At 53.8% G+C, this 16,370-nt stretch overlaps 1 protein-coding gene, 1 long non-coding RNA gene and 1 pseudogene across 2 annotated transcripts; 1 reads left to right on the top strand and 2 right to left on the bottom strand.

Annotated features, from left to right (window-relative positions):
* The first annotated feature begins 9,900 nt into the window (after nt 1-9,900).
* On the top strand, nt 9,901-13,313 carry LOC100284593 (uncharacterized). The gene is made up of 2 exons (NM_001367195.1): nt 9,901-10,495; nt 12,857-13,313. Exons 1-2 carry the CDS (start codon nt 10,064-10,066, stop codon nt 13,016-13,018), a joined length of 594 nt encoding a protein of 197 aa, NP_001354124.1. The 5' UTR covers nt 9,901-10,063; the 3' UTR covers nt 13,019-13,313.
* Nucleotides 13,314-13,931: 618 nt separating this feature from the next.
* On the bottom strand, nt 13,932-14,839 carry LOC103627345 (uncharacterized). The gene is made up of 3 exons (XR_553552.2): nt 14,701-14,839; nt 14,056-14,143; nt 13,932-13,961 (listed from the first exon to the last, which is right to left on the bottom strand). It is a non-coding gene; the product is annotated as an uncharacterized lncRNA (long non-coding RNA).
* Nucleotides 14,840-16,134, bottom strand: LOC103628722 (NADPH--cytochrome P450 reductase-like; annotated as a pseudogene).
* Between the last annotated feature and the right edge of the window lie 236 nt (nt 16,135-16,370).

The following is a 16,370-nucleotide window of genomic DNA, read 5'->3' as shown; positions in this document are numbered from 1 at the left end:
CCTGCCTCCGGGGCAGATCTCCAATTGGGACGACCTAGTCCAAGTTTTCGCCGGTAATTTCCAGGGCACGTACGTGCGCCCCGGGAATTCCTGGGACCTCCGAAGCTGCTGGCAGCAGCCGGGAGAGTCTCTCCGGGACTACATCCGGCGATTCTCGAAGCAGCGCACCGAGCTGCCCAACATCACCGACTCAGATGTCATCGGCGCGTTCCTCGCCGGCACCACCTGTCGCGACCTGGTGAGCAAGCTGGGTCGCAAGACCCCCACCAGGGCGAGCGAGCTGATGGACATCGCCACCAAGTTCGCCTCTGGCCAGGAGGCGGTCGAGGCTATCTTCCGAAAGGACAAGCAACCCCAGGGCCGCCCATCGGAAGATGCTCCCGTGGCGTCAACTCAGCGCGGCGCCAAGAAGAAGGGCAAGAAGAAGTCGCAAGCGAAACGCGACGCCGCCGACGTGGACCTTGTCGCCGCCGCCGAGTACAAGAACCCTTGGAAACCCCCCGGAGGTGCCAACCTCTTCGACAAGATGCTCAAGGAGCCGTGCCCCTATCACCAGGGGCCCGTCAAGCACACCCTTGAGGAGTGCGTCATGCTTCGGCGCCACTTCCATAGGGTCGGGCCACCCGCGGAGGGTGGCAGGGTCCACGACGACGATAAGAAGGAAGATCACCAAGCAGGAGAGTTCCCCGAGGTCCGCGACTGCTTCATGATCTACGGTGGGCAAGCGGCGAATGCCTCGGCTCGGCACCGCAAGCAAGAGCGCCGGGAGGTCTGCTCGGTGAGGGTGGCGGCACCAGTCTATCTAGACTGGTCCGACAAGCCCATCACCTTCGACCGAGCCGATCACCCCGACCATGTGCCGAGCCCGGGGAAATACCTGCTCGTCGTCGACCCCCTCATCGGCGACGTCAGGCTCACCAAGGTCCTCATGGACGGAGGCAGCAGCCTCAACATCATCTACGCCGAGACCCTCGGGCTCCTGTGTGTCGATCTGTCCTCCGTTCGAGCAGGCGCTGCGCCCTTCCATGGGATCATTCCCAGGAAGCGCGTCCAGCCCCTCGGACAACTCGACCTTCCCGTCTGCTTCGGAACACCCTCCAACTTCCGAAGGGAGACCCTGACGTTCGAGGTGGTCGGGTTCCGAGGAACCTACCACGCGGTACTGGGAAGACCATGATACGCGAAGTTCATGGTCGTCCCCAACTACACCTACCTGAAGCTCAAGATGCTGGGCCCCGACGGGGTCATCACCGTTGGCCCCACGTACAAACACGCGTTCGAATGCGACGTGGAGTGCATGGAGTACGCCGAGGCCCTCGCCGAGTCCGAGGCCCTCATCGCCGACCTGGAAAGCCTCTCTAAGGAGGTGCCAGACATGAAACGTCATGCCGGCAGCTTCGAGCCAGTGGAGACGGTTAAGGTTGTCCCCCTCGACTCCAGCAGCGGCGCCTCCAAGCGGATCCGGGTCGGCTCCGGGCTCGATCCCAAATAGGAAGCAGTACTCGCCGACTTTCTCCGCGCGAGCGTCGACGTCTTCGCGCGGAGTCCCTCGGACATGCCCGGCATACCGAGGGATGCCGCCGAGCACTCGCTGGACATCCGAGCCGGAGCCCGACCCGTCAAGCAGCCTCTGTGCCGATTCGACGAGGAGAAGCGCAGAGCCATAGGCGAGGAGATCCACAAGCTAATGGCGGCGGGGTTCATCAAAGAGGCGAAAGGCGTCAAGCTCAATCCCGAAAAGTGGGTCTTCGGGGTGCCCCGGGGCATGTTCTTGGGGTTCATTGTCTCCAAGCGGGGCATCGAAGCCAACCGGAGAAGATCGCGACCATCGTGCAGCACCTCGAGCCCTTGTTGGGGACACCCGGGGGCTACACACACCCCTGGGAAGGGCCGCTTGTCATCGCCAAAGTTCTGAAGCCCGGGACGTACAAGCTGGCCAACAGTCAAGGCAAGGTCTACGGCAACGCTTGGAACATCCAACAGCTACGTCGCTTCTACCCTTAAGATGTTTTCAAGTTGTTCGTATACCTCGCTCCCACGCAAGTCTTAGTCGTCAAGGAACGGTCAGCCTCGCCTCGGTAGAGCCCGACCCTCCCTCGGGGGCTAAAAAGGGGGGAACCCCTCTGCGTCAAGATTGGGGAACCTCTCCGCATCCAAAATTTTCAATCAAAAAGGCTTTTGCGTTCCCCCGGCTATGTCGGAAGCAGGACCCCAAGGAGCGAACGCGGGTGCATGTAAGTGGCAAGGCCGACTGAGCCGAGGGACTCCTATGCCTCCGGGTTACGGACACCTCACTCGTCACCCGCCACGAAAAGTGACCCCTACTTGGGGAAGCCACCCTGTTACTAACAGGCGAAGCCGGACAAGCAAAATAAAAGGGAAAGGAGTACAACTTCATGCAACGGTAACAAAGTGTTCAGGCCTCAGCGGCCGCAGAAAGACACACATGCATCCAACAGAAACTGTTCCAACAGAGTGAAGCGTCGCCTCGGGAAGGAGCCGCGCCTTCGGCTTCGTACCCACCTTCGGCAAAGTCCATCCCGGCTTTCGGCGACGGCGCAGGTGGGAGGATCTCTGCCTCAAAGGTGGTCGCCAGCACTGCGCTCGGACCCGCGGTGGCCGCATCGAGCCTCCGGACTTCTGCCAGGGCGGCTTCATCTTCGTCGGGAAGGCAATACCCCTCGCTGACCCGCTCCAGGTCCACAACATAGTGGGAAGCGAGCACGGCGAAGGCCCGCCTGACGCCGTGGTGTAGCGCCTCGCGGAGTCTGCCGCGCACATGATCGCCCAAGACTTGAAGGCGACTTTGAGGGGAGGTTCCTGAGGGGACGTCGCCGGAGCCAAGGACCCGACAAACGTCCGAGACGGCCTCGGACATGGCCGCGTGGTCGGCCTCCCTCTGCTCGGCCGCCCCGGCAAGCGCCTCGGCAAGCGCCTTGGCGGACTCATCGAGGGCGGACTCGAGCTCTGCGAACAACCAGAAGAAAGATCTCAAACACAAGCAGAGGAAACAAGCAGGAACGAAAACCGAAGATGGCCAAGGCGTACCTCCGGCTCGGGCACGCTGCTCCGAGGCTGCGGCCTGGGCTACGGCTAGGTCGGCTGCAAGGGTTTCAGCCCGGCTTTCGGCCTCGGCAGCCCGGCCCCGAGATTGGTCCCGCTCCTTGACGACCCGGTCGAACTCCGACTGCTGTCGTTGCGCTTCTGCGCGCGCCGCTGCCACCTCGGCTCTCAGATCGGTGCAGAGCAACCAAAGGTCCGCCACCTCGGCACCCTGCTGAGAGAGGTGCGCAGTAGCCCCGGCGAGCGAGGTCCTCAGGGATCGCAGCGAGCCCCAGACGTCGACCTCGCGGCGGATGAACGACGACTTGGCGGCGCTCCGATCCGTCAGATCCTGAGGGAAGGAAGCGGGGCGTCACGAAAGACGCCTTGGTCACAAAAGAAAAAAGGTATGCCTGAAACCGTTACCTGGAGGATTTTGGGGACGTCTCTGCAGAAAACCTCCAGCGACGATCAGAGCGACCCCACCGTTGCTTCGGCACACTCGTGGAGCTCGTCCCAGGACTCGTCCTCCCGTTCATCGTCGGGAACAAAGATGGGATCCGAGGCCTCACGGGTCCGGAACCGGAGCAACAGGCGCCGGCCCTCGGAGCTCCGCCGCACAGCGACGAGGCTACCGCCCGGCGGGACGGATCACGTCTCCACGCCCCCCTCTTCCGAGGCACCGAGCGCCGACGCCTCAGCCGTCTCAACGTCGGCAGCGACCGGTCGCTCCCCGACTGGGACGGCGGCGACTTCAGTAGCGACAGGTGCCGGCATCACCGGCACGTTCGGTGGGCATGGGGCCACGTCCGCGTCAGCCGCCTCCCCTATCACAATGGCCGCCTCAGCAGAAGAGCCAGCCTCGGGAACCCGCTCCACGGCGACTGGTGCCGCCTGAGCCCCCTGCTGTGGAGCACCTTGCGAGAAGGCCAGCTGAACGGCAAGGCCCGAAGCGGCGCTGGCCGCGCAAGCCGGCGCCGTCTTAAGGGCCTTCCGGGGTGCCAGGTCGGTCAGGCCATGTCTTCGCTTGCTGAGGGAAAAAGAAAAATCACGGCCGGGACATACGAATGAAAAGCTAGGACGAAGACATTCTGAGATACTTACCCGCTCCGGGCCATGATCAACCGTGCCTGGGGGGAGGTCTCTCGGATCTCGACCCCTGGAGCCGCCGCCAAGGTCCGCTTCGCCGGCAGCTTCGGCACCACCCTTGCTTGGGGCGCCTTGGATGCCCGGGGGGCGAACTGCCCAGGCACTGCCACGGCGACCTGAGGGTCGCTCCCCTGCGCTGCCGGCGTGGGCGGCGGCTCTCGGGGAGCAGGCGCCTCGGCCTGGCTCCCCGGGGTCGCCTAAACTCCTCCAGCCAAGGGGTCAAGTACCCTCTCGGATTGCCCCCGCCCCTCGGGCCGGGACCCCGGCGTCCCGACTCCGGGGACTGACGGCATCAGCCCGCTCGGGGGCTGGCTTGACGGCTCCTGGCCTAACCCCAAGCCAGGGCTGAGGCCAAGGCGGGCAGCCATGTCGTCTTCCTCGTCATCATCTTCATCATCGTCGTCGTCGTCAGGCGTTTCCGGCGACGGCTCCCTCGGGAGCCCCTCCCTCTCCTGCCGGCGACGAAGCTTTTCCAAGGCATCTCGAGCCCTCCTCCGCTCGCGGGCCTGGGCCTTCTCCGCGTCCTTCCTTTTCTTCTTCTCCTCCGCGGCAACCCGCCGCGCCGCTCGGTCCACCGCATCCTGCGGGACCCGTGGCAGGGAAGGCTTGTGCCACCCCACCTCCTGAAGAAGGGGGAAAATCCCAATTGTAAGAACCAGGAGCAACCCGATGCAAGAGAAAGGAAGAAGCGGACACTCACCAGAGTCACGCACCCTTGGTCTGGGCGCATCAAAAGCTGGGAGAAGGCGCTGGGGCCCGGTTTCCCCAACGCGACGGACACCCGCCCGTGGAGGACGTCGAAAGGAAGAGGATCAGAGGACATCCGCGAGCCCTCCAAGTCAGCCTCTGGTGTCATCTCCCAAAGCGACAGTCGTCGCTCCGCCAAGGGAAGCACCCTCCGGCGGTGGATGGCGGCAATCACTCCCGCAGCGGTGAGTCCCCCCTTCCGCAACGCCTCCAAGGCCTTGAGAAGGGGTTCGAGGTTCTTTTGTCTTTCGTGCGGGGTCCCGTGGCGCCAAGCATCAGCGGCGGTGGTGACTACTCGCTGGGAGAATGGCGGGAGCAACTCGCCGTCATTCCGGAGGTAGAACCACCGGCGCTGCCACCCCTTGTTTGAGGACGCGAGGATGGCGGGAATATACAGCGACGCCCGCGACTGCCTCAGCAGGAGGGTGCAGCCGCCAGCCCGCACCGCTGCGCGGATCTTCCTCTCCCCCGTCGGCGAGGCAAAAAGCTCCACGAAAAAGAGATGGGTCCACAAATCCCAATGGGGGGCAATCCCCAAGTACCCCTCGCACACCGCTACGAAGATGGCGGCCTGCGAGATGGAGTTGGGGCTGAGGTTGTGCAACTCCACCTCGTAGTGGTGCAGGATCGCTCGCATGAAGCGGCTCGCCGGCACGCCAAATCCCCGCTCCTAGAAGGAGACGAAGCTCACGATGTACCCCGGCGGTGGGGACGGAGCGACTCTGCCCATGGGGGGAATCCATTCCGGTCGCTGCTCATCGGTGAGAGGGCGAAGTAAACCCTCGCCAACAAGATCCTCCAGATCACTCGCCGTCACCGTGGAAAAAGGCCATGGGTCGCGCGGCGAGATGATGGTCACCCGGTCAGCCATCACCGAGCGGAAGGGGTGGCGGCGCAAGGGACAGGGAGGGCGGTTTCCTCTTCTCTGGCTAAAGTCTCTCGGGTTGCGAAAACCTAAGAGGAAGGCAGGAAGCGGAGCAAAGAACCATCGCCAGACCCTCTCCCGAGTATATAAAGACTAAGGCGAGACCGGTTCAAACGTTTCGCCCGGACCGGACGTGGGATTCAAAAACGCAAAGCGAAACAACCGTTCCCCAAACGGCTCGCGCACGCGCAACGGTCGCCCCGCGAACCACTCGCCCCGTCGCATTAACTCCGCGGCGGGACAGGCGGCGCCCCTGGCAGGAGAAGCGGGCGACGCTTCGCCTTCGCCATAATGACCGCGTCAAAAAAGGTACGCCGCGTCGTTCGATTTCATATCCTTTTCCTTTTTTCCTCTTTCTCTCTCTTGCAACAAGGATCAGGAAAGGGGATACCCCGAAAAGGATCCTTCCCCGTGAAGGAACCAGGCTCTGAGCCTCCCTACTGATTAGAGGTTCGAAGGCTGGCCCCATGGAAGGGTTCGACAGCCGCCTCAGATCACGTGGGCCCTACACCCACTACTGGTCAGAGGTTCGAAGGCCGGCCCCCCGGAAGGGTTCAACGACCGCCTCAGGCTACTCAGGCTCTGCGCCCACTACTGATCAGGGGTTCGAAGGCTGGCCCCCGAAGGGTTCACAGCCGCCTCAGACACAGAGCAAGGGATGACCATGGGTACGTTCGATACATAACCAAGGCTCGGGCTGCGCTCCCGAGGTACCCTAGGACATTTCCGAGACCAGCGGGAACAATCTTGTAACGGAATCCCATCAGAGGGAGGCATCGAGCCCTCGGACCCCGTCGCCAGGGGACCGGGTCCGGCAGATCACCCGTAGGTACTTTTGGGCGTGCCTCTGGGCCCCTAGCCGACCCCTAACGAACGGGGCACGGACGTCCACTCGGATTACCCGCTTGCAGCTCACCGGAGACACCATGTTCGGCGCCCATCGAGGGCAACATGGCGCTTTCCCCCCTCCTCCTTGCGGAAAGGCGACGCAGGGGCGTATGTAAAAAAGCCGAGTCTGTCCCTGATCGCCCTCTTGCCCTATGCAGAGGCTCAGGGGCTGCTCTCGCAAACCCGGCTCCGGCCGAACCGTTGACAGCGTCAACATACCAGCCCGAGAACTTGGGACCCGACCGTACACCCGGGCTACGGCCAGCTCGCGTGAGGGAACGACCAGACCAGCCGAAGCATTACGCGAGGCATTAAGACCTCGAAGGAGTGAAACCACTCCTCCGAGGCCTCGGGGGCTACACCCGGCGGGTGCGCTCGCGCGCACCCACCGGAACAAAACGCAACCGAGAAAGGCTGGTCCCCTTGCAAAAAAGTGCGACGAAAGCCTCCAAGCGAGTGCTAACACTCCCTTCGAGGCTCGGGGGCTACTGTCGGGGACCATAATTAGGGGTACCCTCAAGGCTCCTAATTCTCAGCTGGTAACCCCCATCAGCATAAAGCTGCAAAGGCCTGATGGGTGCGATTAAGTCAGGGATCAGTCCATTCGAGGGACTCGATCACGCCTCGCCCGAGCCTAGCCTCGGACAAGGGCAGCCGACCCCGGAGGATTTCCGTCTCGCCCGAGGCCCCCCTCCAGCGGCGAACATATTTCCGGCTCGCCCGAGGCCCTGCCTTCGCCAAGAAGCAACCCTGACCAAATCGCCACACCGACCGACCAAATCGCAGGAGCATTTAATGCAAAGGTGGCCTGACACCTTTATCCTGACGCGCGCCCCCCAGCCGGCAGAGCCGAAGTGACCGCCGTCACTTCGCCGCTCCACTGACCGGCCTGACAGAAGGACAACGCCGCCTGCGCCACTCCGACTGCGGTGCCACTTGACAGAGTGAGACTGACAGGCAGTCAGGCCCTGCCGAAGGCACCATAGGAAGCTCCGCTTCGCCCGACCCAGGGCTCGGACTCGGGCTCAGCCCCAGAAGACGGCGAACTCCGCTCCGCCCGACCCAGGGCTCGGACTCGGGCTAAGTCCCGGAAGACGACGAACTCCGCTCCGCCCGACCCAGGGCTCGGACACGGGCTAAGTCCCGGAAGACGGCGAACTCCGCTCCGCCCGACCCAGGGCTCGGACTCGGGCTCAGCCCCAGAAGACGGCGAACTCCGCTCCGCCCGACCCAGGGCTCGGACACGGGTTAAGTCCCGGAAGACGGCGAACTCCGCTCCGCCCGACCCAGGGCTCGGACTCCGCCCTGGCCTCAGCCGACGGCCTCCGCCTCGCCCGACCCAGGGGCTCGGACTCGACCTCGGCCACGGAAGATAGACTCGACCTCGGCTTCGGAGGAGCTTCCACATCGCCCAACCTAGGACGCAGACCAGCCACGTCAACAGGAGGCGCCATCATCACCCTACCCCGAGCTGACTCGGGCCGCAAGGAACAAGACCGGCGTCCCATCTGGCTCGCTCCGCCAGATAGGCAATGATGGCGCCCCGCATACTCTGTGACGACGGCGGCTCTCAGCCCCCTTACGGAAGCAAGAGGACGTCAGCAAGGACTCAACCGCTCCGACAGCTGTCCCTCCGCCAGGCTCCATCGCTCCTCCGACGGCCACGACATCACACCAGCTGGGTGCCAAAATCTCTCCGGCTGCCACAACGACATGTACTTAGGGCGCTAGCTCTCCTCCGCTAGACACGTAGCACTCTGCTACACCCCCCATTGTACACCTGGATCCTCTCCTTACGCCTATAAAAGGAAGGACCAGGGCCCTCTTAGGGAAGGTTGGCCGCGCGGGGACGAGGACGAGACAGGCGCTCGCTTGAAGCCGCTCGCTCCCTCTCCCGCGTGGACGCTTGTAACCCCCCTACTGCAAGCGCACCCGACCTGGGCGCGGGACAAACACGAAGGCCGCGGGATTCCCACCTCTCTCACGCCGGTCTCCGGCCGCCTCGCTTTCCCCCCTTCGCGCTCGCCCTCGCGCTCGACCCATCTGGGCTGGGGCACGTGGCGACATTCACTCGTCGGCTCAGGGACCCCCCGGTCTCGGAACGCCGACAAATACTTAAAATTGTATCGTGTTTGTATCTCTGGCTTCGCAGATGCTAGAGCTAGGGATGGCAGTGGGTAAAGTATACCCACACCCACTAGAGAAAACTTGTATTATACCCATACCCACTACTCATCATAGGTACAAAATTACGCCATACCCACCTTGAGTACCCACCAATATTGTTGTAGACATGATCATTTAAACGACAAAAGTAAGAACCATACAAAAAGGTTGAAACCCTATACCTCATCAATATTGAAGTATGTAAAATAACATATTATCTTTGTGCTAGCATGACAACTTCATCGAACCTAACATAATTTTTATCATGAATTCAACAACACTCAACATTAAACGGCAACATCACACAAGCTCATGCATAAGAGAGAACAAGCCCTTAATCTAGATCCACATGTCATATGTTAGTGGGTTTCCCATCAGTTAGCAGGTATGGGGTAGGAGAGAACATACCCATGTCCACCATATCCGATAGGTATAACAAATGACCAAATAAAATACACATGGGTATCATTTACCATACACATGCCCTAATAGGATTTTTACCCGTCGGGTATCGAGTTTCAGGCACTCATGCCATCCCTAGCTAGAGCCAACCTGGGCACGCAAAACCCAAAGTTATAGTAGGAATTAAAAGACACATATGACGCCAATCTCATGTACAAAACATGAATTAAAATATGCAGGAATATAAATGCCCCCTCGGTCCTAATTTATAATTCGTTTTACTTTTTCAATCTCAAGTTTAACCACTCGTGTTATTGAAAAATTATGAGAAAATAACACGAGTGGTTAAATTTGAGGTTGAAAAGTCAAACGAATTATATTTTGAAACAGAGCGAGTATGATTTTTAAAATAAAAAAGGAAAATAAAAAACGGTCTCCCACCTGTGATGCAGGTGCCGTGTCCCCAGTGGTCAGTCCCCACCGGCCCACCCCCACCACCGTCCCCGCCCCTCGAGTCCAAACAAGGCGCACAGTGCGATCCTGTCCTGCGTGGTTTGAGTGTTTGACCACGGCAGCACGAGCAGCCCGCTCCACTCCTCCCCTGCCGAAGCACCACACAGGCACACAGCAGAAGCGAAAACTGCAGGAAGGCCAATCGGGCCTGGCAGGCATGCTTGCCCGCTGCCGCAGGTGAGGCGACCCGCAGCCGTCCGAGACGCACCCCGGCGCAAGCGCGCATCCGCCATGGATCCGGTGTCCGAGGAGCTCGAGCGCCGCAGCCGCTATCTCAACTCGCTCATCCGCCGTACTAAGCTCAGCGCCACCCCTGCTCCCCCTCCTCAGCCGGAGCCGGAGCCGGAGCACGAGGTAGCGCCACAGAATCCGGAGCCGGAGCCGGAGACCGCGGTTGGGAAGCGCGAGGAGGCCAAGGCGGATCCAGTGGTCGTTGAGGAGGAGAAGCGGGAGGCCAAAGTGGCGGGGGACGGGAAGGGGAAAGAGATCAAGGGGAAGGACGACGGGGGTCCCAAGGAGGACAACAGCAGGAAGGTGTCAGTGCGGGTGCGCGCGGCCGACATGCCCCTACCGCTGCAGCGCCGCGCGGTCCGGCTCGCCTACGAAGCCATCGTCGCCATGCCGCGCCTCGACAGCAAGCGCCTCGCCCTCGCGCTCAAGAAGGTAAGCCACCGTCCGCCCTACATCTCGGTAGTTAATTTCTCTTGGGAAGGTATGTCGGCATGGTTTTGTGGCGCTATTGCTAAGCTATTTGTTGTGGGCCTGGCACAGAAAAATGCGGGTACACAGTTACATTTGATTCGGGTAGGTGTTACTACTTACTAATGATGAGGTTGGTTGTAGGTAATGTGGCTTGGCTAGTCTCCAGTCTCCACAGTGGCATAAAACAAATCTTATTGTGAAGGGGTATACAATCAGACATCAGTTTGGTTAAAGTGATAACCACTAATATGCAATCAGCAAGCAGGTATTAGATGCAAGCATGCAAGCAGACATTTTGATCCGTTAGATCTAGATCCAACGTATGTCACATCGGTTAAAAGAGCAGAAAGAGAACCAGTTTGACATTCAGTTTGTCCTATGCAATTCTTCTGATATAAAATGGAATCCCTCGAGGTGCTTCTGTAGTTGTCAGAATTGTGCTATGGCTTTGATTTTGATATAACCTTACAGCCAATGTAAGAGGCAGGCCTTGAGGAATTCATTAGCTAGCTTTACATCCTGTCTACGACTTTAGCAGTCATGAAATGTCACCTATGCATCTTAAACTTTAGCAGGACTGCTTCATGATTTCAGTGCAGTAGTTATTGAGAGGAGCATCTTGAAGAAGGTAGGACATTGACTCATTGAGGGTATGTTTGGTTTGAGGACAAGAGTGGATGGAATATAGCCATCCATGGATTTAGGGATATGGATATCCATGTTGTCTATTTGGTTGGATGAATGGGACAAGCCATTTGTCTGTTTGATTAGATGGATGAGATGAGAATACTTAACTATTTGTATTTAAATTATTTTAAAATGATAACTAATTATACACTAAATAATTATAATCTTACACTAATTTTGGCATGATAATCACTAATTGCAAATAAAATATGTTAATTAGCACCATAATTATCCTAATTAGTATACAAAACATGCATTGATTAACATATTAGCACTTATCAATGTTAACCTTGATATCATAATTATATGAACATGTGAAAGGGCCTCTAGTTCTAGCTGAGTTGGTTAGATGGTTTAAGTAGCACTCCTTAGATCCTGAGTACGAACTCCCGTGAGAGCGAATTTCAGGCTATGGTTAAGAAGGTCTTCTTCTTAATATAATGCTCGGGGGTTATCTTACTCCCCACAGGTCAAATTTTTTTATAATGGTATGAACATACTAATAATAAAGATTAGAAAACATGGATGAGCTCGTTCGGCAAATTTTTTTGTGGCAGGGATATCCTGCATTTGAGAGATTATTTTCTCCTATCAAGGGTATCCATATCCATCTCATTCGCAAACCAAACACCGCTTGCCCATAGACCACCATCTCTCATCTAGGGATATCCAGCAAACCAAACACACACGGGTATTTCTGAATATTAGATCTTGGCATTTGGTGAAGGATAGGCTTGGCGCAGTGGTGATAAGCCTTTCCAGTGAACCAAAAGGTCTTGGGTTCGACACAGCCTCCCTGTAAAATGCAGGAGTAAAACTTGCCTCGGTTATTCCTTCCCTTTGGACCTTCTGAATTTGATGTAGGTGAGCAGTAGACCGAGATGTCACCAGGTTCTGCGAATGTGTTAAATCAATGCAATCTTCTGTTCCTCTTCATTTGTGGTGTTTTGTCGCCATACCATCTTTGTCTGTCTAACAAAGTAGCAACTACTGTTAGTTTATCCCCCTACATGTGTAATAAGAATTTAATCTTCAAAGATGTTGGTACAAGCACCTCAGAGGATCAGAGCAATCTGGACTTGTACTTAGTGTTAACTGAAATTGACCTCTAAAATACTAATATCCAAAACGGGATTCTTGACAAAAACATATGTATTGTTATGATCTGTGTGTACAACAATTCATTTTAGCCTACATAAGATTGTTTGGGCCAATAGCCTTAATTTGTCAATATGATTGATTTGTTATAGGTTTGCTGCTAAAATGGCTGTTGTCTCTTGGGTTTCAAACTTATAGCTTAGTGCAATACTATGTCCTCCGTTTATGAAGCATTACCCTTTTATATTTTTGGTGTACCTGAGACTGTAGAAAATCATTGTATCTCTGTGCATCCCTTTCATAATATGGCTTATAACTTTATTAGTTTCCTGTAACATCGTAAACCTGCAGAATGTATAATCTGGGTTCTACCATTCATTTCTGGTAATCTGGTGATTACTTGAGGCTGTTGCTTTCCAGAACATTGGTTGCATGCATATTAATTGTTTAGCCCAGGATTTGGATGTCTGGTGACTCTGCAATTCGTCAATCTTCTCCATGTTATCGGTAGATGATATTGTTTTCATTTGCCTGCAGGAATTTGATACGGCATATGGTCCAGCTTGGCATTGCATTGTTGGAACAAGCTTTGGTTCCTATGTCACTCACTCTCTGGGCGGTTTCTTGTACTTCTCCGTCGACAAGGCCTATATTCTCCTCTTCAGAACCGCTGTCGAGCCATTAGCCCATCCGCGATGAGGGGCCATGAAACAGTCTACTAGCTAGCGCATTCTGTATTCGACATTTAACTGTAGAAGGGTAAGGAGAGTAGAACGATCATCGCCCCCACCCCCCAATGCAAATATGTAGAACTAATCTGCTGTAGCTAAGTTTGTTCCATGTACTGTGCACTAATCGGCCATGTGGACCTTAACATTAGCTTTCAGAGTTGTAGCTTGACTCAGCTCAGTTCTTCCGCGCGAGGGGAATTTTCTTTCGCATCTTGTAATGCCTTGTAGCCTTGTTCGCAATCGCAATGGAATCAGTAGATGCATCCTGTTAAATATAGCTGTTCTGATGGATGCTCCACCATCTGCGCTTCTAACTGGATTAGGTAAGTGTCCGTGCGTTGCAACGGAAACGTATAATACCATGATAACTTATATTATATATAAAATAGTTAGTTGTCCGTGCGTTGCGATGGCACACAATCATGAAATCAGGGCGCTGAATATTTTTCAAAAACTGCAAGAAAACATCTGAGCTTTCACCAAAGTTGTTGAGTGACTCACTGGATACATCATAAACAACCGCCGGAAGAACAAACAAGCCTATATTATCTGTATGCTCAAGGCTGCATGTATCACGCATGGTTAAACCAACCTCAGTCAATACTCAAACAATGTCTCACATAATGTCATGAAAAGGCAGTGGTGCTTTCAGTCAGCTCAAGAAAACCTGGGGGCGACATTGGCGGCATCGCTGCTCCTTCCTATACATCAACCATTTCTAGGATCTTTCTGACGCTTGCCTGCACCTTCCTGTGACCGCCTTCCAATTTGGACTGACCAGCAGTTCAGTTTAGCCGGATATGGTCCTTGTTTCCAAGACCCATGTTTGATGACTTTGTTTTTGATTGTGCTTTCGCTGATGTTATTGCATTGATAAAGACACCGGATTCCTTGAGGCCACCGATGAATGCCTACAAAGGTTAGGCATAAAAATGTAGCAGCAATAAGAAACAACCCCCCCCCCCCCCCGAGCTAAAAGCCTATAAGATTGAGATCAGGACTAACCATGGGCACATATATATGTGTTAATACATCCTTCCTTAAAAGTTTCAAGTTGGTGTCTCTATCGGTCCATGCAACATGTTCCCGGTACCTGAAAAAATATAGTCAGACAAATATTACCTTTCTTAATTCAGGTAGGATATGGAGGAATAGTACAAATGTATAATGATAGGTGCCGAGGATTAGCATAAATTTATATTAACACATCAACGGAAGGTGGCCGAGGAATAGAACAAATTTATATCTATGCATAATGATAGCTAATAACTAATAAGAGCCACATCAGTTTTATTTTTTTGGGGGGGCACAAATGTACAGCCGAGAACTTTGGAATAGTGACCATATTGGTCCTTAATCCAAATAAATCGGTGAAATTACAGTAAGGAAGGGGCGCATTCAATAGGCAGATGTATGGTTCTCTGGCATGGATGGCTATACTTGTAAAGTGGAGAATGTATCATGCGAAACATTTATGTGTTTTGTATAAGGCACGCAATAGCTACAACCAGTCATCCACTTACAGTTAAAAAATATACTACATGCACACTGTAAAAATTGAAATTGGCTCCACTCGTGACAGTTTCCTGTATCCACATGAAAACAATAGATGATATGCATATACAACAAAAGAAAGAAAAGCTAGCTCACCAAATGGTCAAATTCCAAGATAAAACATTGCTTCACATCTTCTTTAGTTGGTTTGCAGCCACATCTATCCCTTCTTGAGGTTAGGTTTGAGAATTTTTTGTAAGTGTAATGCAGAATTGCAACCTCCTCCAGTTTGATTTCACAGTACTAAGTACATCAACACGCTCATCTCGTGCTCCTGGGTGACCAGTGTCAGCTATCAATAAATAAGAAGAGCACATTATCTCATATGAATGAGAGTGAATTATCAATAACCAAACAAAAATTCTTGGCTAGATGTCAAAGAATTGCACTGATCAACTCATTTTAGTATATTATCAATGGCACGCTTCATTCCAAAACTATTGTATGAAGTTTATAGTCACGTATTAGATGATGAATTGCAGTTGTCATCTACCTGCTCTTGGACTATTGTATGAAGCATTTTGTGTACATCTCTAGCCATTCCCTTGGCATCACCGCAAACATATAAGTAACCACCATTTGAGATGATGTTCCAAATTTATGTGGCCTAGTAACAAAAAGAAGTAAATCTAGTTGGACACATCTTCTAGCAGACATTGAATACTCGAAACACTTGAAAAGTGACAGTATATTAAGGAAGGGTGTATGTTGTATCTGACCTTTTCCACCATCTTATGCTGCACATATTCTTTCGTTGGCCCTTCCCGAGAGAATGCAACAATTAGCTCAGAAAGCGCCCCTCCTCAAGGAAAGTTTGCAACTCATCTTCATATATGTAGTCCTGAAGGGTGGTAATTCAGAACGAATTCCATCAATTTTTGCTGATAAACACAACAATAACACAATCAATTATGCCCATAACCAGCAACCCTTACCATATTACGGTTCCTGCATCCAAAGAAAAGGATTGAAGTGCCCAATTCTGCCCCAGATTGTTTCAATGCTAACCTTTCCTGCTAGGAGGGAGGGAGTGCAAGAATAAGTTAAACTACTCTCAAGCAGCCTTGCAAATACACACCCACTGGATTCTTGGAAAACAAACCTGCAAGAAGCCTCTAAAAGGAGCCAGCCCTGTCCCAGGACCAATCATGATAATAGGAGTGGACGGATCAGCAGGTAACTTGAAATTTGACTGCCTCACAAAGATGGGAGCCTAGCTGCATTCTTGGTTATATTCCAGAGGAATTGTATTCTGTCAAGCATATGATTAAATCAAAGAATAACAAATCAGACTATTAGGAACTTCGTTATTGCTGGAAATTCAGGAGCTCAATGACCAAAAAAGGAATTTTTACAAGAGCCTACCTTCATCCATGTTGAACAAACTCCTTGGTGGATCCTTCCTGTTGGTGAAGGCCCATAAACTAATGCACATGTTACATGAATTCTGGAGGGAGCCATCCTGCTGAGACATAATTTGTCAAGAGGCCTCTCCAGATTACTAACTTTTATGTTCACAAATATAGCCATTCCTAATAGAAAACAGAAAATCCATTAGCACTAATTGAAGCAACTAACGCAAACATACTATGTTGGATAAGGTATTACCAGCTGTCACTGACCCTCCTGGCGAATTCACATACATAATGATATCCTACTGGAAAGTTAACAAGAATCAAGCACGAGATGGAAGAAAGAAACCATGTTTTGAATATATATCTGAAATGTAGTCAAGTCCCTAGCTAGATAAAATGTCAACATTCATC

This window comes from Zea mays, chromosome 5, assembly GCF_902167145.1.
Source record: "Zea mays cultivar B73 chromosome 5, Zm-B73-REFERENCE-NAM-5.0, whole genome shotgun sequence".
Classification (NCBI taxonomy): Eukaryota; Viridiplantae; Streptophyta; class Magnoliopsida; order Poales; family Poaceae; genus Zea; species Zea mays.
The sequence above is the reverse complement of the archived record's forward strand: the minus strand, read 5'-3'. Positions and strand labels throughout refer to the sequence as shown.